General features: G+C 43.1%; 1 protein-coding gene across 1 annotated transcript in view; it reads right to left on the bottom strand.

Moving 5' to 3' along the window:
* Nucleotides 1–497: 497 nt before the first annotated feature.
* LOC140408736 (stearoyl-CoA desaturase 5-like) overlaps nucleotides 498–22,066 on the bottom strand; it is a 92,663-nt gene continuing 71,094 nt past the window's right edge. The window contains exons 4-5 of the mRNA XM_072496361.1: nucleotides 13,863–14,095; nucleotides 498–3,703 (exon numbers count right to left, since the gene is read on the bottom strand). Coding sequence (XP_072352462.1) covers nucleotides 3,513–3,703; nucleotides 13,863–14,095 — 424 coding nt within the window. The 3' untranslated portion in view covers nucleotides 498–3,512. The remainder of the gene's footprint in view (nucleotides 3,704–13,862; nucleotides 14,096–22,066) is intronic.

Here is a 22,066-nt window from a genome sequence, read left to right as displayed (position 1 = left end):
GTGTGCCAGGCTCAGCCTGATACAATTTAAGGTGGTTCACAGAGCTCACTTGACAGGGGCAAGGTTGAGCAGGTTCTTTGGGGTGGAGGACAGATGTGGAAGGTGCTCAGGGAGCCCGGCGAATCATGTCCATATGTTTTGGTCATGCCCGGCACTGGAGGGGTTCTGGAGAGGAGTGGCGGGAGCAATATCTCAGGTGGTGAAAGTCCGGGTCAAGCCAAGCTGGGGGCTAGCAATATTCGGAGTAGTGGATGAACCGGGAGTGCAGGAGACGAAAGAGGCCGGTATTCTGGCCTTTGCATCCCTAGTAGCCCGGCGAAGGATCTTGCTAATGTGGAAGGAGGCGAAGCCCCCCAGCGTGAAGAGTCGGGGAAACTGGCACGCATGGGAGAGAGCCAGTGTACAAGGCTCTGTAAATATACTATTTTGCCATGTATATATCTTGCTCCACGCGATTTCTCGTTTCTTTTTTTTTTGTTACGGGGGGGGGGGGGGGGGGGGGTTATTGTTTGTAAGGGAGAAAAATTGTGTTAAAAACTTTAATAAATATATTTTTTAAAAAAAGAAAATATATATTCACATGATAGCATCGTTAGTGCATATTGTGGGTTATTTGGCTGGGGAAACATCACAGTGGAGCCAACACCTGATTTTCACTCATTGCAGTTTCAATAGGGGATCACAGGAGAGCAATTGGAGCAGAAATAAGGGCCAATTTTCTTAATAAAAAAAAAGAAAAAAGCTTCCCTGGTAGTCTAGTGGTTAGGATTTGGCGCACTCACCACCGCAGTGCGGGTTCAATTCCCAGTGGGGAATGACGATTCATTGCTCCAACCGGTGTGGAGAGGGGCGGGTATGTAGTAGGACCTCCTAGTGAACCTGCTCCTGGGGCTGACCAAACGTGCTATCTACAGGTCAATGCAGTGGGCGATCGAGGGTCATTGAACTCGACTGTCTGCATTCATGCTGGGAGTCCTTGGAGAGGGAGCATGCGGTGTTCACGATGTCATCGGGGTCTTCCATGTCAACTGGGTGCCACAGGGCCTTATTGACCCTTTTAATCACATTTTAGTTTGGTGTTTCAGTTGGAATTTGTTTTCGTGTAAGGCAGTGTCCATTTAGGGGTTTCCCCTTTTACTTCGTCCTCAGTTCTTTTAATTTAGGTTTTTTGTTTCCACATAAAATAGTTGGAACCCTCTCACTACACTCACCTTTGGTCGAGAACGGCTAATTTAGTACAGACCAAAATTTAGTAGCAGGACCTACCTGCTCTGAATGGTTCACCTATTCACTAAATAAACTCACTATTCATTCAAATTAGTTTCTACACCATTTCCTCTTTACAAGGTTCCCAGATCAGGCACCAATTGTAGATGAAAGGGAAAGCAGGAGGTTGATACCTCACTCTATGTACTGTTCTTTTGTAGGCAATAGGTGATGCACAAGAATGGTCCAGTAAACACTCTCCCAGTATTCTTCTGGGAAAGACATTTGGTCTCCTCTTGGTAGTCAGACAATTTAGTCATGTGATGGTTACAGGTACAGACCCACACAAATCATTTGATTAATTGTGTAAGTACTTGTTTTTTTATATCTGAGTTGATGATCTTTCTTTCTGCTCGTCAGTATTGTAATTTTATTTTTAATTTATTGAACTGCGGTCAAATCATAAGTAATTGCAAGGTCAGACTTTGGTTTATTCATATATGAACAGGAAATATTTCAGGTAATATCCTGTTTTATCATTAATAAAGAATACAACAGAAAACAATAGATACACCATCTACCCCACAAATTAGGCATTTAACTGATTACTGATAAAATACTGTCACAAAATATAGGACAAATGGATTATACAAGGTCTAACAGAATTGACACACAGTCTTGGTATTTTGAAATGGCACATTGATTCTATCACAGGGAAAGGACATAGACTCATCTTACACTTATTATACACTCAATTAAATAGTTCAATGCTCTTGTGAAATCACCAGAAAGATGGGGACAGACATTGGGTTGCTGTGATATCATAAAGTGTTGCTGTGATATTGTAAAGTGTTGTTGCATGACTTATTTATTGCACATAATCACATGCTTGTACCCTTTGCATTTCCCCTCCTCCCCCTCTTTCTCACAAACACACGCGCGCGCACACACTGAATGAATAGCAGCCATCTCATTGGTAACAAATCAGCAGCAACTTCCTTTAAAGAGTTCTAACAATAGAGGCACGTTGAATTAGGATAGTCATTTGCACCAATGAAACACTGCCTGGAGCTCACGGTCAACCATGACATTAATGTACTGTGGGGCAATATCACCGGCCAAAATTATTTTCAATGTGTTTCTGAAATTAATATCCAGCACATCTAGACTGCTCTTGCCCCTCAAGTTATTTAACAATTTTGGTTTTAAATTTTGATATGTCTAATACATAAATTGCTCCTGACCATAACCAAATAAATAAAAATCATTTTAATAAGCAGCAAGGAATAGAGCAGCCAAAATGTTAGAACACTTTAACTGAATTAGGAAACATTCTAAGTACTGAATATTATAAGTTTTTCTGAACGTTTCCCAAATTGGTTTGTATCCTGTGTTTACTCCTTACCAGTGTGAAAAGTAGTTTTCTGCTGAACTTGATTCATATGTTCACACATACACGAGGCCCACTTCTGTAAATCAGATTTATATTACATGATTTGGTCTCAAAAAGAAAAGTAAATAACTATCAGTATCTTCCCCAAACACAATATGTGCCACATCTGATAAACCTTATTAAAAAATTCCTTTTCCTCTCCAACAATTCTTCTTTGTCACAACAGAGGAATCTTAAGAAGCAGAGCAATCTTCCATTCCATCACCATACCAGAGTTAAATAAAACGGTTTTGTTTTAAATAATACAAATATTCTTAATAACCATTTATACATCTAGACATCAAAGTTTCAAGACTCTTCACTTATCCCTCAGTAACACTACTTTCTAGTACAAAGTTGACATGGGTTCAAATAAACTGAAAATGTAGGGAATTATTAACATCACTGGCATTAACTTTAAAATAAATTCATGTAGTTTAACCCTTTCAAGCCCATGACTCTGAATTTATTATGTTGCAAGACTGCTTCAGCTTTCTAGAGTGGGGATCATTTCACAAACCTAATTCATTAATCCATTATATTAATGTCTTATCTGAATCTGAAGACTCCTGAAGGCAAATTAAACTTGATTGATGTACCATTTTACCAATACAGTAGGAGAGTGTGGTACACCTGCTGCCACTTATTACATCAGACCATGGCAGGCAGACTAAGTACACCTTTCTGCAGTCTGTAAAATATACTGAACACACTCAAGGATGTCTTTGGCTTGCATGGACTGGAAAGTGTTAAGTGGGGAAAAATTTAAACCGCAATAAAGCTAGATGTATTGTCATTGTCACAAGCTTGAAATAACAGCAAATCTAAATGAGTGAAATCTTCATATGGACTTGAGATTTTCCTCGTGTTTCTTTTAAGTGCTCCCGTCCCCAGTCCTCAATTTGCGTGCTTCAATCATCTGTTTAGAGGCTCGCTTTCGGTCACTTGCCAGGCCAAGCCAACACATGAAATCGATAAAGCATGTTGTTGGGTTCAGCTGGAGGCCAAACTCGCTTGTCGAGTAGTCGAATGGAAATGAGTGATGATAGTTGTGGAATCCTTCCCCTGTAAGAAATGCAACAATATAATATTCAGCCAATAATATTCCTGCAACTGTATTTGAGACTCTCAAGGACCAGCATGATGTTAGACTTGGATCCCACCATCTATCAGACTATATTATTCCCTCAACCTTCTTCAGCAGCTTTTTTTTTTTCTTAGGTATTTTATCGATTAAAGTTGAACAGAGTTCAGTTTCTGTAATTACTAATCCTCAAGTTTTTTTGCTAAACGTCTTTAAAATATCTTCCTTCCTTGTCAAACAAACAACTGAAAGTTAACATGCCAGTTCAGCAAGTAATTAGGAAGACAAGTGTTCCTTTGGCTTTTGTTGCAAAGGGAAATGGAGCATGAGTAAAGACGCCTTACTATTATTATATAAGGTGAGGCCACCCCTGCGGTACTGTATAGAGTTTTGGAAGGATACATTTACTTTAGAGAGAATACACAACAAAGGTTCACTAGATTGATTCCTGGTCTGAGAGAATGACCCTACAGGAAGAATTGAATAAGCTAGTCTGTTATCCCCTAAAACTTAGAAGAATGAGATGGCTGATTTTGAAATATAAAATTCTTAAATGGTTTGACAGGGTAGATGCAGGATAACTATTTCACTGGCTGGAGAGTCAGGAACGGGGGGAGTCACAGAATAAGGTGTCAGTCATTTGGACTGAAATGATAAGAAATTTGTTCACTCAAAGCATGGTTAATCATTGAAGTCCTCTGTTCCCGAAAGTTTTGGATGGTCATTCATAGAGTATATTTAAGACAAAACGATTTTGGGTGCAAAGAAAATTGAGGAATAAGGGATAGTGCAGCAGGTTAAGGCAGTTCAGCCATGATCCTATTGAATGGCAGACTAGGCTTGAATGGCCAAATGGCCTACACTGGCTCCTTTTTTCTTCTGTTCTCAAAATGTGCAATTGGCAAGCTATTAGGTGTGCCCAATTCATGATCATGTATCAATCAGTTAATTCTGATAATATTGTCAATTACACAAGGACATTTTAAAATCTTATATTTATATTTTTAATTTTAGAGTACCCAATTCATTTTTTCCAATTAAGGGGCAATTTAGCGAGGCCAATCCACCTAACCTGCACATCTTTTGGGTTGTGGGGGCGAAACCCACACAAACACGGAGAATGTGCAAACTCCACACAGACAGTGACCCAGAGCCGGGATCGAACCTGGGACCTGGGTGCCGTGAGGCAGCAATGCTAACCACTGCACCACCGTGCTGCCCTAAAATCTTATACTTAATGTGACCGTGCAACATGGTTGCTGATAGGATTCCTATGTTATCATTTGCAGGAGACACAGTGCCAGTTGGAAGCTGCCCTTTAGTTTCTGAGCCCCGCAGCAGGGTGCCATCCCCCACTTTCCGGGAATCGGGATGAGGAAGCTTCTGATGATCCAATGATGGCTGCAATTCCGTTTGCAACTCTGGGGCTCATTTCTCATACAAGCAAGAATGGAAAAGATCTTGGGCAGTTTATCTGGGTTGCAAGTATTGAATCTTTACCCCAAATGTGAATTTGCTGTCACTGTGTCCATACGGTGCAATGTGCAGAACATATTAACAAGGGCTGAGGCAGTCAACAAAAGTAGTCCAATGTTATAAATAACTTATAGGGTATTTTCCTGTGAAATTAAGAACATTGTATGATGACACTGAAGTAAAATTTGTACTTTGATTTGTTTAATATTCATGGCAGAGCACATATAGGGTGTATTCAAACAAATACTACATTATATCAGAGTTTTTCAAACTTTTTTTGCCTGGGACCCACTTTGACCAACCGGCCAGCCAACCTTAGTGACCCACGCTGCTCGAACTACTCAACTGGCTTTTTTGTGTACCTTTAATGTGACAGGTAAGCTGGTTTGCTCCTCACAATCTCACTTACTTTATCATTCAATGTCATATTTCTGCTAAGGGGTTCAGCTGATAATTTAAGTTCTCGCTGAAACCTAATCTTCCATTTGCCAGTACTTCCGTGCACATAACGCACATAGGCTTTGCCTCCTGATTTGCATTTGGCACAATTAATAAAGCCATACCTCACAAACTCATCTTCATGTTGCTCGGTTTCCGATTTCAGCTTCTTCTTAATGTATTGCTCATCGGAGGCACTGGAACTCACACCAGCACTGCTTTGTCCTGCCATGGAGTCTTCTGAGAAGCTCTCTCCAGCAGATTCAGTTGTGCGATCCTGGCCTGTCTGTGTCTCTGGCCCACTCTTCCTTATTACAAACTGATCCATCTTCAGTTCTTCACACATTCCTGGTGCTTGCTTGCAAATGCAAAATGAAGGAATCTCTCCCATGATTTTGTGGCCAAAACACGGATCGCATGATGCCAGTGTACGTGCCGGGCACGTGACATGCTCACACTCCCCACTTCTGGCGAGAAGACTCTGCCATTTTTAATAAGAGATTTGGTCCTGGGACAACATTCTGACGTCAGGACGAGACGGTACTGGGACAGCGCGCTGACTTCAGGGTGAGTCAGTACTGGGACAGCGTGCTGACGTCAGGACGAGACGGTACTGGGACTGCGGCTGCAGTCAGGCCGAGACGGTACTGGGCCAGTGTGCTGACGTCAGGACAAGACGGCACCGGGACAGCGTGTTGCGTCAGGACGAGGTGGTACTGGGACAGCGTGCTGATGTCAGGACGAGCCATACCAGGACAGTGTGCCGACGTCAGGACGAGACAGTAGCAGGACAGTGTGCCAACGTCAGGACGAGACAGTACCAGGACAGTGTGCCAACGTCAGGACGAGACAGTACCAGGACAGTGTGCCAACGTCAGGACGAGACAGTACCAGGACAGTGTGCCAACGTCAGGACGAGACAGTACCAGGACAGTGTGCCAACGTCAGGACGAGACAGTACTGGGACTGCATGCTGACGTCAGGACGAGACGGTACTGGGACAGCGTACTGACGCCAGGATGAGACAGGACTGGGACAGTGCGCTGATGTCAGGAGATGGCATCTGCTATGCTGGGAACCAGGCCTGTGCGCTGCCTGAACTACCTGAGGGAGCATGCATGCAGATGGCATTCTCGTTTTTTGAAAACAGCACATGGCATCCCATGAATTTTATTTGTGACGACTGATAACTTATATTACACTATTTTAGTGACATGATTGTAGAGGTTTCAAACATTCAACAGATTTCACGTGTTAATGCTTAAATTCCACGTGCCCTGCCCCAGAGGAGAACCACACACAATTTATTTTCTGCAATTGCTGCTGGTGCCTTCTTCTTTGATCTCAGTTTGAAGAACAAATTTCTTCAATCCCTGTTTGTGTAGCTATTGCAAACTTCCTCCTTCTTGTGATGGTGTAGGCATTGAAGTACTTGTGGAAGCCAGTGAACTGGTGCTGACTGCCAGCATCGTGACTTGCCATTCTCACCCCTCACACACACTTCACTCAGCCGTTCTGTGTTCTTCACAGGCCCCGAGCTCCATCAGTCCGCTGCCGAAAGTACCGCCCCCACCTCTTCCTGTTGGTCATCAGAACAATTAGACGTCATTAGGAAAGCTAATCACCCATTGGATAATCTGGCTGCCAATCAGATGGAGCAAGAGAAAATGCTGTGGTTGCTGGCAGACGTGGACAGCTTTCAACCTAAAAGCTGGTCGTGGTTCTTGGGCGCTTCTCCCATGATCGGGAGCGCCAAATTGAGGAAATTGCATCAACATTTCAATTTGAAGGCTGCCTCGAGGCTAGTTCCTATCTGTGCAAATCGGTCATTCGAGCCTGCCAGGTCGGATGCAAAGTTTAGGGAGTGGAAGGAAAAAGGGGGGGGGGGGGGAGAGAGTGTGGGAGATTTGTTTTTAAAAGGGTTGATTCACTAGCCTGAGGGAACTGAAGGAGAAATATGTGGCGCAATTCTCCGAGCCCCGCGCCGGGTCGCTGAGCGGCCACGTGGAAACGGCAGAGTACCGCCGGCGCCATCCACCTGGTCGCTGCCGGCGGGAACTCTGCGCGAAGGGTCGGGGGCGGCCAGTTTGGGGGGGGCTCCGTCCCAAGGGGGGGCCTCTGATGGGCAGGAACTCTGCACGAAGGGTCGGAGGCGGCCTGTTTGGGGGGGGGGGGGGGCTCCGATGGGGTCTGGCCCGCGATCAGGGCCCACCGATCGGCGGGCCAGCCTCTCCCCACCCAGGCCTACATTTTTGCGCGGTCGGCCCCTGAACCCCTGTGCCATGTTGCGTAGGGGCCGGGTCGTTGAGGAAGTCCCCCGCACATGCGCTGGTAGGCGCGGCCCAACTACGCATATGTGGGTTGGCGCGGTGCCCATTTAGTGCCGGGAAGGGAGGCAGGAGCAGCGTGAACCGCTCCAGCGCCGTGGGGGCCAGAATCCATCGTCCCCGCGCCCGTTTTGCGCCGTCGTGAACACTTAAGTCTCCATTTTGGAGAATCACGCCCATGGGCGTGCAGATGCGGATGGATTCATTTATCTCCAGTCGCGTAGCTGGTCAGAAAGCATTTTCCAGCCTTTCATCTTGCTCGAGCGGATTTTATCCTGCTCAGGTTCGGAGGTGGCCAATACATCGTGCATGTACTAGCAGACAGTGGGGAAGGAGATGTTCTCAGTTGAGAGTGTGAAGGTAAAGTGGGTGGAGGAGGTGGGGCCGGTCTTGGAATAGGAGGTTTTTGTGAGGCACTGAGGAGGGTGAATGCAACCTTGTCTTGTGTGAGGCTGTGTCTCATCCAGCTAAAGGTAGTGTTTCGAGCACACCTCACAAACACTAGAATGAGTCGTTTTTTCCGATGGGGTGATAGATGCGATTGGTGTTCGAGGGGGCTGGTTCACCATGCGCACATGTTCTGGTCGTGCTCAAAGCTGGTGGGCTTCTGGAGGTCCGTTTTTGATATTATGTCTTCAATCCAGGCATTAGGTTGGGGCCTTGCCCACTGGTGCCGATTCCTAGGGTTTCCGATGTGCCAGAGCTCAGGGCAGAGGCAGATGTCTTGGCTTTGCCTGGCTTGTGGCAAGAAGACGGATCATCTTGAGCTGGAGGTCAACTACACCGCCAAGTGTCTCGACATGGCTGAGTGACTTGATGGAAGTTTTTGCACCTCAAGAAGATCAAGTTTACCGTGAGAGGGTCAGTGGAAGGGTTTTACCATAGATGGCGGCCGTTTATAATGTATTTGAATGAGTTGGCTATGTTAACTGTTAGGCGGAGGGGAGGATAGGGTGGTGGGGGGGGGGTGCGATTTAGTGGTGAGGTTATAGTGTTGCAAGTTGTTACCGTTTGGTTGTTATTATTGGTTATTGTATGATTTGTATAAAAATGGTTAAAAATTACAATAAAAGGGGCAGCACAGTGGCTAGCACTGCTGCCTCACAGCGCCGAGGACCCGGGTTCGATTCTCGACCCTGGGTCACTGTCCATGTGGAGTTTGCACATTCTCCTCATGTCTGCGTGGGCCTCAGGCCCACAACCCAAAGATGTGCAGGGGAGGTGGATTGGCCATTCTAAATTGCCCCATAATTGGAAAAAAATAATTGGGCACTCTAAAATTATTATTTTTTTTAAATAAAAAAATTACAATAAAAACATTTCCCTTAAAAAAAAAATGATTGAGGGCAGGGTTGAAGTGGGGTGGGGTTGGGAAGGAATAAGGGATCTGGAAACAGGAGAAGCACCGAGGCACAAGATTTCTCTCCCTGGCCCTGCACGATGCCTTCCTCCGCCTGCCTTCACCCTACCCTGACGACAACACCCTTTTTTGAGAGATAATTAGCTTTATAAATGAAGGTTTAGAGTACAAAAGCAAAAGGATTATGGCAAAACCTTAGAAAACAAAGATAAATGTGCTCCTCTATTTATCTGTGAGACACATCAATCATGACACAAAGTTAAGTTGCAAAGAACTTCGGCCTTTGGGTGTTACTAATATAATCACGGTATACAGCCAACGTCCTTTCGGTCTTTCATTGTGCCTAAATTGAACTGAAGGTGGCAGCTGAAGAACAGTAAACAGATACGAAGAGATCCATGCCAAAAAGGTTTTGTTGCTGGGATTTTTCCAATGGGGTCATAATAAATGGCTATTGAACCAGTGTTGCTACTTTTTCTGATTATTTGCGTGCCATACAAGGAGGGCATTGTTGGTGTAAACTTTCTGCTTTGGTAACATGCTGGGATATGAACTAATGCCTGCTTTCTGCTTTGGCAGTGTATGATGGGATACTTGGCTATATGAATTAATGCTTGCTTTTAAGTTGCCACGAATGGTGATTTCTGCTGAGACAGTGAACTTTGGACTAAGAGTGAATCTAACAGATGTATCCTCAAAGACAATGGGTCAGTGATGACCAGTGCTCCACGGACTGCAAGAGCTGTTACTCTAAGTTGTCAAAACAGCTGTGAGAGGAAGGGGAGCCTCTAGTTCCAGCATCCAGGACTGGCAATTCATGACCTTATGTAATCACGCGTGCAACATATTGATTGGACGAATGTAAACTGTGTAAAGAATTGATAATTATATATGGAATGAACTGCAATACTAAGAGAATTGATTGACTGTATGTAAATGAGAATACAAACTAATTCTGCCTTTGAAAGTGTACACTACCCCAGTTTAAGCCACAGCTCAGAGAGAAAGTGTGCCATCAAGACCGAGTCGTCTAGGAACTTTCTCTGCAACAATAAATTGCTTCTTTGCTCACGTTAAGGTCTACTTGTGAATATTTTCACCCAACAGCATTATGTCTACTTTTTGGGTAACTATTATTGACATATACTTCTATTGAGGTAGACTTTAGAAAAGTGAGGAACAAAAAAGGAAAAAAAAAAAAAAAAAAAAAAAAAAAAAAAAAAAAAAAAACTTTCCCCTCAGTATCTTTACTTCCTTTGTTTTTGTGTGTGTATATCTGTAACTATACCATGGACAAAACCCAATAAAAACATTTTTTTTAAAAAGAAAGGAGAGGAACAATATAGCTGAGACGGAGTTGAAAGAGAAGTAGGAATACAGCAATGTAACAGCCGGGGGGTTGTTTCTAAAAGAAGGATTGCAAACAGAATACAGTAAGTATGTTTTATTTTAAATGTATACGCCTCACAGTTTCAGGCTGCCAAGGCTAAGTAGAAGTGAGATATCAATGCAAATTGAGATGAGGGAAGACAAGGATCATAATAATGAAAAAAGTAGAGATGTTTTGGAGAAATTGAGAAAATGAAAGTTGGAGAAGAAAAGCTGAGCAGTTAGGAAATTTTGAACAAAAATAAGTCAACAAGAACAGTAACATATTTAAAAAGGATATCAGAGAAATGGAACTGATTAAAATCAGATGGAATGCAGAGAAGGGGAGAATTCTAAATTGTAGATGATCGAAAAATAGTAGAGATATTTAATAAGTGCTTAGCATTTGTCTTCACTAAAGAGAAAGGTATCAACAAACAGTTGAAATTGAAACTGAGATTGTCAAAATTATTGCTGGGTTAATTCTCTGGATCTTTCCCCATTGACTGCTGCAACTTTTATGCAAACTCACGTTATTTTAGTTCTTCCACTGAATGTTATGGCAGGTGATTGGGTAAACCCCCAAGGAAAATCCAACACATATTTTAGGGCTCTATTGATTGGATTGGATTTGTTTATTGTCAAGTGTACTGAGGTACAGTGAAAAGTATTGTTCTGTGTGCAACTCAAACAGATCATTCCATACATGAAAAGAAAATAAATAGGGCAAACATAAAATACACAATGTAAATACATAGACACAGGCATCGGGTGAAGGTGTGTGAAGAGATCAGATCAGTCCATAAATCCATCAGTCCATAAGAGGGTCATTTACGAGTCTGGTAACAGCGGGGAAGAAGCTGTTTTTGAATCGGTTTGTGCGTGTCCTCAGACTTTTGTACCTCCTGCCCGATGGAAGAAGTTGGAAGAGCGAGTAAGCCGGGTGGGAGGGGTCTTTGAGTAAGAGCGTGAATGTATACTCGAGTACTGGAGGCCAATGTGTTTCTAAAAAGGAAACAGAGCTAATCCAAGTAATGGTGGATCAGTTAACTTAACAATTGTGGAAGGGAGCATAAGGATGAAATTACCACGCATCTAGGAACCGTTGTACTTGATAAAGCACAAGCACTTTGCAGAAGCAACAGATGGTTCGAGGAAACAGAGTGGACATAATGTGTGTGGATTGTAGGAACACCTTCAACAAGATTGGTGATTTCATTATTCCTTAATCACCTCTAAAAGTCTCCCATTGTGAGATTTTTTCTTTATTTATTCTTTCATGGGATGCGCACATCGCTGGCACGGCCAGCATTTGTTGTCCATCCCCAATTTCACTTGAACGGAGTGGCTTGCCATACCATTTCAGAAGGCAGTGGAGAGTCAACCACACTACTGTGGGTCTTGAGGCACACATAGACCTTGAAGGGACTGTCCAGCGATGAGACCTCTTAAAACGGAATAGCTAGGATGCCTCTAGAGTAGTTTTATATAAGTTAGTTTATTAAGGATTGAGATTAGCGTTCAATCATGGGTTGATCGTAATTTTATTGGATAGGTTTGAACATGACAGCTTCAGGGATTGAATCGAGTCCAACTGGGGTGGGCTATTGATTTTTGGAAATTGTATAATTGATGTGTTTTTATCAGTGTTCAGCAGATCGATCTTGGTGTTATCCAGGTCCATCTCTCGTGTCCACGAAACCAAGCTTGGGATAATAAATAGCCATCTTATCCAAGATTGTTGTGTGTCCACTCTGTTTATTAAGCCAAGGCCGAACAATGAGGGACAAACCCCACATTAAGGCTGGCTCAATACTCAGGCCTTTGAAAACGCTCCTACAGACCTGATCAGGTAGGAACAGCAGATTTCCTTCCCAGAAGGAACCAAATGGATTTTTACGATAATTGACAATGGTTTTGTGGTCACCATTACTGAGATTACCTTTTCAATTCCAGATTATTAATAATTTAAGTTTCACCAGCTGCCATGGTAGTATTTGAACACTTGTCTCCAGAACATTAGCCTGGCCTCTGCATTACAAGACCAGTGATATAATAATAATAAATCTTTATTATTGTCACAAGTAGGCTTGCATTAACACTGCAATGAAGTTACCACTATGCCCTCATCTACCCCTAATTATTATTAGAAAAGATTAAGGAATATGACATTAGGAGGAGGATGGTGATGTGATTAAACATTAAAGCCAGTTTTTCCATGTTTGGAAGGGAGTCATTATGTTCCACCAGGTGATTTGGGTATAGACCAGAACAAGTGTGTTGAAATTTATAAATTACACCAAACGCGAGGTATCATTCATTTTTTAAAAGATTGATGGAAGCTGCAATGGGATATGGACAAAGATGACATTATGAGATAAAATATGGCAGATAGAATTCAATATTAGTAATGGAAGCATGCTCAGTGAATTCAATATTATTAATGGAAGTATGCTCAGTGCAGAGGACAAGCAGAAGGAATGGAGAAAGCGGGTGACAAAACATTAAAGTTAGCAACTCGGGTTGATACGACCATTTAAGAAAAACACAAGAACTCCTGGGGCTAAATAAGCTGTTCTCTTCAGAAGGCATGATGGAAAGAGGATTTTAAATTTGATCTCCAAAATCCCAATTAAAGGCAGTGCTCAGACTTAAGATACAATCGTAAATCAGAACCAGTTTCCCATTGGAACAATGCTATAATGGGGCATTGGGCTTGAACCAAGGTGCAATACCCTATTTTCGCTGAATAGTGAAAAGTCTTTGAGATCTTGCTTCAGTATAATTTCCTTACAGTTAGTGTATATCCCATTTTATAATAGTGCTGACACTTCGAAAATTCTTCTATACTATATCTGAGAACCACCCTTCCTGTGATTGTGAAAGGTGGAACATAAAGTAACATAACAATTGGTAATGACCAAACGTTCATAAGATACCAATAAAGTTGAAACCGGCATTGTAAAGTCAAAACAGGGTGTCAATTTATAAACTTTGCAAGTGTCGTTTGTTGTAATTCGAATGCCGTAAAGTCGAGGAATGCCAGTACTTGAGTCAACTAAATTTAGCTGCATCCCTGAGCTCCAGTCAGTTCCTTCCTCCTGTCAAATTTAAGTTTGAGAAAATATGCAAACTCACAGAATAATTTAACAGCTTGAACCAACTACTCACCAATTGCTCCAAAGGTAACAAATCTATTTTCTCTAGGGTTGATGTTCTTGTCATAAGGTCGGTTTCCATACATGTGGGCAGCACTGTTCACCAACCACGTGACATTCAGGGCTACTGTGTATCGAAGGATGGAAGCCAGGAAGTAGGAATTCCACAGTGTCTCCCCCCAGAAGTACCAGGGGATAAAAGTTGGCATGAAGAAACACATTATTAAAACAGACGTCTTGTAGTACCTATGAAAGAGAGGAAATCTTATGTAGACAGAAATTAACAGCACACTTCTCTTGAAAACATGATCAGCAGTATATGTAAAAAAATGTTAAAATTGCTAACACTCAAGTAAACCTTTCAGTGACAGTTTAAAAAAAAAAAACATGAACTGCCATAGATTAGGTTTAACTAAATCCAAATGGGTTTTCTGGAATCTACGAGAATCTTCTGCAATATACATGTCAATTTTGGTTACCCTACATCAAAAGGGATATTATGCAATTGGAGCAAAATCAGTGAAAGGCTGTAACATTGATACCTGTTCTCTCTGTACCAAAGGACTGCTAGGGTGTACCCTGACAATTTTGGCACACTGACGGATATTTTAAGATTATGAAGTGGTGCACTGTGTTTATGTGGTGTATATAGTGATCCAGTCAGAACCATTGAGCATAGATTCAAACAAAAGTGATGAATTCCATTCAAACAAACACCTTAATTTCTTCAAGGGATTCTCCGAATTAGTCCTCAAACTTTTGCCAGAAATGCCATATAGATGCAAAAATAAGGGCCTCAAAATAATGGGCATGCTAGCCATGGGCGCAAATCCCTTAACAGCTGCTAAATCTCACAAGAGGACCAAAACAGGATTTGTGCCAGTGAGATCTCTGTTTGCTAGCTTCCGCGACCCCCTCCTCCAATTATGTGGTTATTTTTTAGTACAGATCAGGGTGACCTGTAAAGATGGCCCAATCTCTGTGGAGCCGGCATCTGGCCCAGCCCTGCCAGAGTGCCAGAAAATCTAGAGTGAAAACTCGGCTGTACATTTGGAGAAATACACACCAGTTTTCAGCCTGAACCGGACACACTGCCAGATTTTGGGTCAATTCCACCCAACATTTTCATTCATGTTCCACCAAAGGTTTAGTGGCCTATTAGGAGAACCCACTCTGGAAATTCCTGATGAATTTCTTTTGCAAAAAGCTGATCAATGTTAGGAAAAACCTGCCAATTGAAGCAATCAAATTGGAGACTTTAAGGGGTTCAATAAAGAACAAATCAAATTCCTCATCTCTGAATAGATCCATGGTTAGTAAGCATTTACAAATGATACAGAGCAATCTCACAGGAAAGAAAGAGGGTATAAGAACATAGGTGCAGGAGTGGGCCATTCAACTGTGGTGTATATGGATTTCAGCAAAGCGTTTGATAAGGTTCCTCACGGTAGGCTATTGCAGAAAATACGGAGGCTGGGGATTGAGGGTGATTTAGAGATGTGGATCAGAAATTGGCTAGCTGAAAGAAGACAGAGGGTGGTGGTTGATGGGAAATGTTCAGAATGGAGTTCAGTTACAAGTGGAGTACCACAAGGATCTGTTCTGGGGCCGTTGCTGTTTGTCATTTTTATCAATGACCTAGAGGAAGGCGCAGAAGGGTGGGTGAGTAAATTTGCAGACGATACTAAAGTCGCTGGTGTTGTCGATAGTGTGGAAGGATGTAGCAGGTTACAGAGGGATATAGATAAGCTGCAGAGCTGGGCTGAGAGGTGGCAAATGGAGTTTAATGTAGAGAAGTGTGAGGTGATTCACTTTGGAAGGAATAACAGGAATGCGGAATATTTGGCTAATGGTAAAGTTCTTGGAAGTGTGGATGAGCAGAGGGATCTAGGTGTCCATGTACATAGATCCCTGAAAGTTGCCACCCAGGTTGATAGGGTTGTGAAGAAGGCCTATGGAGTGTTGGCCTTTATTGGTAGAGGGATTGAGTTCCGGAGTCAGGAGGTCATGTTGCAGCTGTACAGAACTCTGGTACGGCCGCATTTGGAGTATTGCGTACAGTTCTGGTCACCGCATTATAGGAAGGACGTGGAGGCTTTGGAGCGGGTGCAGAGGAGATTTACCAGGATGTTGCCTGGTATGGAGGGAAAATCTTATGAGGAAAGGCTGATGGACTTGAGGTTGTTTTCGTTGGAAAGAAGAAGGTTAAGAGGAGACTTAATAGAGGCATACAAAATGATCAGGGGGTTGGATAGGGTGGACAATGAGAACCTTCTCCCGCAGATGGAAATGGCTGGCACGAGGGGACATAGCTTTAAACTGAGGGGTAATAGATATAGGACAGAGGTCAGAGGTAGGTTCTTTACGCAAAGAGTAGTGAGGCCGTGGAATGCCCTACCTGCTACAGTAGTGAACTCGCCAACATTGAGGGCATTTATAAGTTTATTGGATAAACATATGGATGATAATGGCATAGTGTAGGTTAGATGGCTTTTGTTTTGGTGCAACATCGTGGGCCGAAGGGCCTGTACTGCGCTGTATCGTTCTATGTTCTATAACTCATCAAGCCAGCTCCACCATTCAATATGATCATGGCTAATAGGACACTTTAATGCCTTTTACACACACTATCCCTACAACCCTTAAGTTATTGTTAATAGATACATGGATACATAGAAGATAGGAGCAGGAGGAGGCCTTTTGGTCCTTTGAGCCTGCTCCGCCATTCATCACGATCATGGCTGATCATCCAACTCAATAGCCTAATCCTGCTTTCTCCCCATAGCCTTTGATCCCATTCTCCCCAAGTGCTACATCCAGCCGTCTCTTGAATATATTCAAGTTTTAGCATCAACTGCGTCCTATGGTAATGAATTCCACAGGCTCACCACTCTTTGGCTGAAGAAATGTCTCCTTAGCTCTGTCCGAAATGGTTTACCCCGAATCCTCAGACTGTGACCCCTGGTTCTGGACACACCCATCATTGGTAATATCTTCCCTGCATCTACCATGTCTAGTCCTGTTCGGATTTTATAAGTCTCTATCCCCCCTGATTCTTCTGAACTCCAGCGAGAACAATCCCAACCTAGTCAATTTCTCCTCAAATGACAGTCCCGCCATCTCTGGAATCAGTCTGGTAAATCTTCGCTGCACTCCCTTGAGAGCATGAACATCCTTCCTCAGAGAAGACCAAAACTGCACACAATACTCCAAGTGTGGCCTCACCAAGGCCCCGTACAACTGCAGCAACACATCCCTGCTTCTATACTCTGCCTTCCTGTTTTTGTTTCCAAAGTGAATAACCTCACACTTATCCAAATTATACTGTATCTGCCATTGATTTGCCCACTCACCCAACCTGTCCAGATCTTGCAGTAGGATCCCCGCATCCTCGTCACAATTCACCCTCCCACCTAATTTGGTATCATCTGCAAACATTGAGATGTTACATTTTGTTCCCTTATCCAAATCATTAATATATATTGTGAATAGCCAGGGTCCCAGCACCGATCCCTGTGGTACCCCACTAGTTACTGCCTGCCAATTTGAAAAGGACCCATTAATCCCTACTCTTTGTTTCCTCTCTGCCAAGCAGTTTCCTATCCACCTCAATACATTTCCCCCAATCCCATGCGCTTTAATTTTGCACAATAATCTCTTATGCGGGACTTTAGTCCAAATATACCACATCGATTGGCTCCCCCTTGTCAACTGTACTGGTTACCACTTCAAAGAATTCCAACAGATTTGTCAAGCATGATTTTCCCTTCATAAATCCATACGGACTCTGACTGATCCTGCCACTGCTTTCTAAATGTTCTGCTATAAAGTCCTTGATAATGGGTTCAAGCATTTTCCCCACTACCGATGTTAGACTTACTGGTCTATAATTCCCTGCTTTCTCTTTACCTCCCTTTTTGAATATCGGAGTGACGTGAGCTACCCTCCAATCTGCAGGGACAGTTCCAGAGTCTATAGAATCCCGGACGATGACCACCAATGCATCCACTATTTCCAGAGCCATCTCCTTAAGCACTCTGGGATGTAGATTCTCAGGTCCTGGGGATTTATCCGCCTTCAATCCCATCAATTTTCCCAGCACCATTTCTCTACTAATGTTGATCTCTCTTAGTTCTTCCTTCTCACTAAACCTTTCATTCTCCAACATTTCTGAGATCTGATTTGTGTCCTCATTTGTGAAGACAGAACCAAAGTATGTATTCAATTGCTCAGCCATTTCTTTGTCCCTTATTATGCAATCCCCTGTTTTTGTTTGTACGGGGCCTACATTTCTCTTCACCAATCTCTTTCTCTTCACATATCTATAGAAACTCTTCGTGTTAGTCTTTATGTTCTCTGCAAGCTTCCTTTTGTACTGTACTTTCCCCTTCTTAAATCAATCCCTTCGGCCTTCTTTGCTGAATTCTAAACTGCTCCCAATCCTCAGACCTATTATTTTTCTTGGCCAATCTGTATGCTTCTTCCTTGTATCGGATACTATTTCTAATTTCCTTTGTAAGCCATGGATTGGCCCTCTTACCCCCTTTGCTTTGTGCCAGACAGGAATGAACAGTTGCTGTAGTTTCCCCATGCGTTCCTTGAATGTGTGCCATTGTCTATCCACTGTCATCCCTTTAAGTAACTCTCCCCAATCTATCAAGGCCAACTTACGCCTCATATCCTCATAGCTCCCTTTATTAAGATTCAGCACCCTAGTCTCCGAATCAACTACTTCACTCTCCAGTTTGATAAAAATTCTGTCATGTTATGGTCGCTCATCCCCAAAGAGTCTTGTACAGTCAGATTAGCAATGATTCTCTTCTCATTACACAGTACCCAGTCTAAGATGCCTGCTCTCTAGTTGGTTCCTCCACATATTAGTCAAGAAAATCATCCCATATACACTCCAGGAATTCCTCCTCTACGGTATTGTGGCTAATTTGATTTGCCCAATCGATGTGAAGATTAAAATCACCAACAATAAACATTGCCAGCAGCCCTCTGGGGTAGAGTATTCCAAAGATTCACACCCCTCTAAAGAAATTTCCCCTCATCTCGGTCTTCAATGGCATCTCCCTTATTTTGAAATTGTGTCTTCTGGTTCTAGATTCCCCAACCAAGGTAAACGTTTTACCTGCACCCATCCTGTCTATTCCTTTAAGAATTTTGTAGGTTTCAATGAGATCATCTCTTAGTCTACAAAATTCTAGAGAATACAGACCCAGTTTGTCCAATCTCTCTTAAGTCAGTCGCACCATCCCCAGGACAAATCTGGTGAAACTTTGTTGCACTCCTATATGGCATTAATATCCTTTCTGAGGTAAGGGGGCCAAAACCTCGTATAGTATTCCAGATGTGGTCTAACCAAGCTCCTATACAATTGAAGCAAGACTTTGCGACTCCTGTGCTCAAGCCCCCTTGCGATAAACGCTTACAATCCATTAACCTTCCTAATAGCTTGGTGCACCTGCATGTTAGCCTTCAGTGACTTATTGACAAGGACACTCCCGTCCCTTTGTTTGCCACACTTTCTAATTTCTTACCATTTAGGGAATATTTTGCACATCTGTTCCTTCTACCAAAGTGGATTACCTCAAATTTTTCCACATTACATTCCATCTGCCATGTTCTTTTCCACTCACTAAGTTTGTTCAAATCCTTCAGTAGCTGCTTGACATCTTCCTCAGAACACATATTCCAACCTACCTCTATCATCTGCAAACCTGGAAATATTACATTTGGTCCCCACATCCAGATAATTGACCCAAGTACTAATCCTTGCGAACCCCACTGGCCAGTCTGCCAACACAAGAATGATGCATTTATTCGTACCCTCTCTTTTCTGTCCATTAGTCAATCCTTAATCCATGCCAGTATATTGCCTCCTATCCCAGGCTAGAGGACCAATGATCTCATTTTGCCCGAAATGCTTTAATTTACTATATTGTTTAATATATAATACATTTACCAGCAGAATATTTTTCTGCAGCCTACATAAAATTCTTATTGCACAATTAAAATGTAATGTTTCTTAGACAGTGGTTAGCTCTGCTGCCTCACGGTGCCAAGGATCCGGATTCGATCCCGGCTCCCGGTCAGTGTGTGCGGAGTTTGCACATTCTCCCCATATCTGCGGGGGTCTCACCCCCACAACCCAATGATGTGCGGGTAGGTGGATTGGCCATGCTAAATTGCCCCTCAACTTTAAAAAAAAATTGGGTACTTTAAATTTAAAATATGTTTCTTAGGCAGTATGATGCATGTACATGTTCCTATAGAATTGTCCCACTTATCCTTTCTTGTAATTGTTTTCTGCCCACCCTCCAACTCTTCCCACGGTTTTCTCTTATTCATTCTGTTCTTGCTGTGGTTGGCTCCAACATTCAAGTGGCCACTGTCCAGGACAATGAGTCATGGCTCAGTTCATTACTATTTGACACAACCTGTACTTCAAGCAATAAATCACAGACCTCCGGTGGCGGCCATGGAGGAGTAGTGGGAGCACATTTGATAGCTTTAGGACCTTTTCCCCCTGTTTTTTTCTGGATTTTATGGGATAAATCGGTGAAGACTGAGACAGTGAAGAGATATTCTCCTCCAGTGTATGGAAAATTGGACCAGAAGTGGCCGTTTGAGAAGACAAAGTCCTACAAGGAAGACGCGAGTAGAGCTAGCAACGCAGAAAAGTATGGCGGAGAGTAAGGGCCACGGAGAGTAAGGGCCGCGGGGAGACGGCACAGTGGCCGACGGCGCAGCTGGTGAAGTTTTTTGAAGATTGCTTCGCCAAGCTTAAGAAGTACACGTTGGACCCGATCAAGGCTTCATAGAACATAAGAACTAGGAGAAGGAGTAGGCCATCTGGCCCCTCGAGCCTGCTCCACCATTCAATGAGATCATGGCTGATCTTTTGTGGACTCAGCTCCACTTTCCGGCCCGAACACCATAACCCCTAATCCCTTTATTCTTCAAACAACTATCTCTATCTTAAAAACATTTAATGAAGGAGCCTCTACTGCTTCACTGGTCAAGGAATTCCAGAGATTCACAACCCTTTGGGTGAAGAAGTTCCTCCTAAACTCAGTTCTAAATCTACTTCCCCTTATTTTGAGGCTACGCCCCCTAGTTCTGCTTTCACCCGCCAGTGGAAACAACCTGCCCGCATATATCCCCTTCATAATTTTATATGTTTCTATAAGATCCCCCCTCATCCTTCTAAATTCCAACGAGTACAGTCCCAGTCGACTTAACCTCTCCTCGTAATCCAACCCCTTCAGCTCTGGGATTAACCTAGTGAATCTCCTCTGCACATCCTCCAGTGCCAGTACGTCCTTTCTCAAGTAAGGAGACCAAAACTGAACACAATACTCCAGGTGTGGCTTCACGAACACCTTATACAATTGCAGCATAACCTCCCTAGTCTTAAACTCCATCCCTCTAGCAATGAAGGACAAAATTCCATTTGCCTTCTTAATCACCTGTTGCACCTGTAAACCAACGTTTTGCGACTCATGCACTAGCACACCCAGGTCTCTCTGCACAGCAGCATGTTTTAATATTTTATCATTTAAATAATAATCTCTTTTGCTGTTATTCCCACCAAAATGGATAACCTCACATTTGTCAACATTGTATTCCATCTGCCAGACCCTAGCCCATTCACGTAGCCTATCCAAATCCCTCTGCAGACTTCCAGTATCCTCTGCACTTTTGCTTTACCACTCATCTTAGTGTCGTCTGCAAACTTGGACACATTGTCCTTGGTCCCCAACTCCAAATCATCTATGTAAATTGTGAACAATTGTGGGTCCAACACTGATCCCTGAGGGACACCACTAGCTACTGATTGCCAACCAGAGAAACACCCATTAATCCCCACTCTTTGCTTTCGATGAATTAACCAATCCTCTATCCATGCTACTACTTTCCCCTTAATGCCATGCATCTTTATCTTATGCAGCAACCTTTTGTGTGGCACCTTGTCAAAGCCTTTCTGGAAATCCAGATATACCACACCCATTGGCTCCCCGTTAGCTACCGCACTGGTAATGTCCTCAAAAAATTCCACTAAATTAGTTAGGCACGACCTGCCCTTTATGAACCCATGCTGCGTCTGCCCAATTGGACAATTTCCATCCAGATGCCTCGCTATTTCTTCCTTGATGATAGATTCCAGCATCTTCCCTACTACCGAAGTTAAGCTCACTGGCCTATAATTAC

This window comes from Scyliorhinus torazame, chromosome 3 (assembly GCF_047496885.1).
Source record: "Scyliorhinus torazame isolate Kashiwa2021f chromosome 3, sScyTor2.1, whole genome shotgun sequence".
In the NCBI taxonomy this organism is placed as follows: Eukaryota; Metazoa; Chordata; class Chondrichthyes; order Carcharhiniformes; family Scyliorhinidae; genus Scyliorhinus; species Scyliorhinus torazame.
The sequence above is the reverse complement of the archived record's forward strand: the minus strand, read 5'-3'. Positions and strand labels throughout refer to the sequence as shown.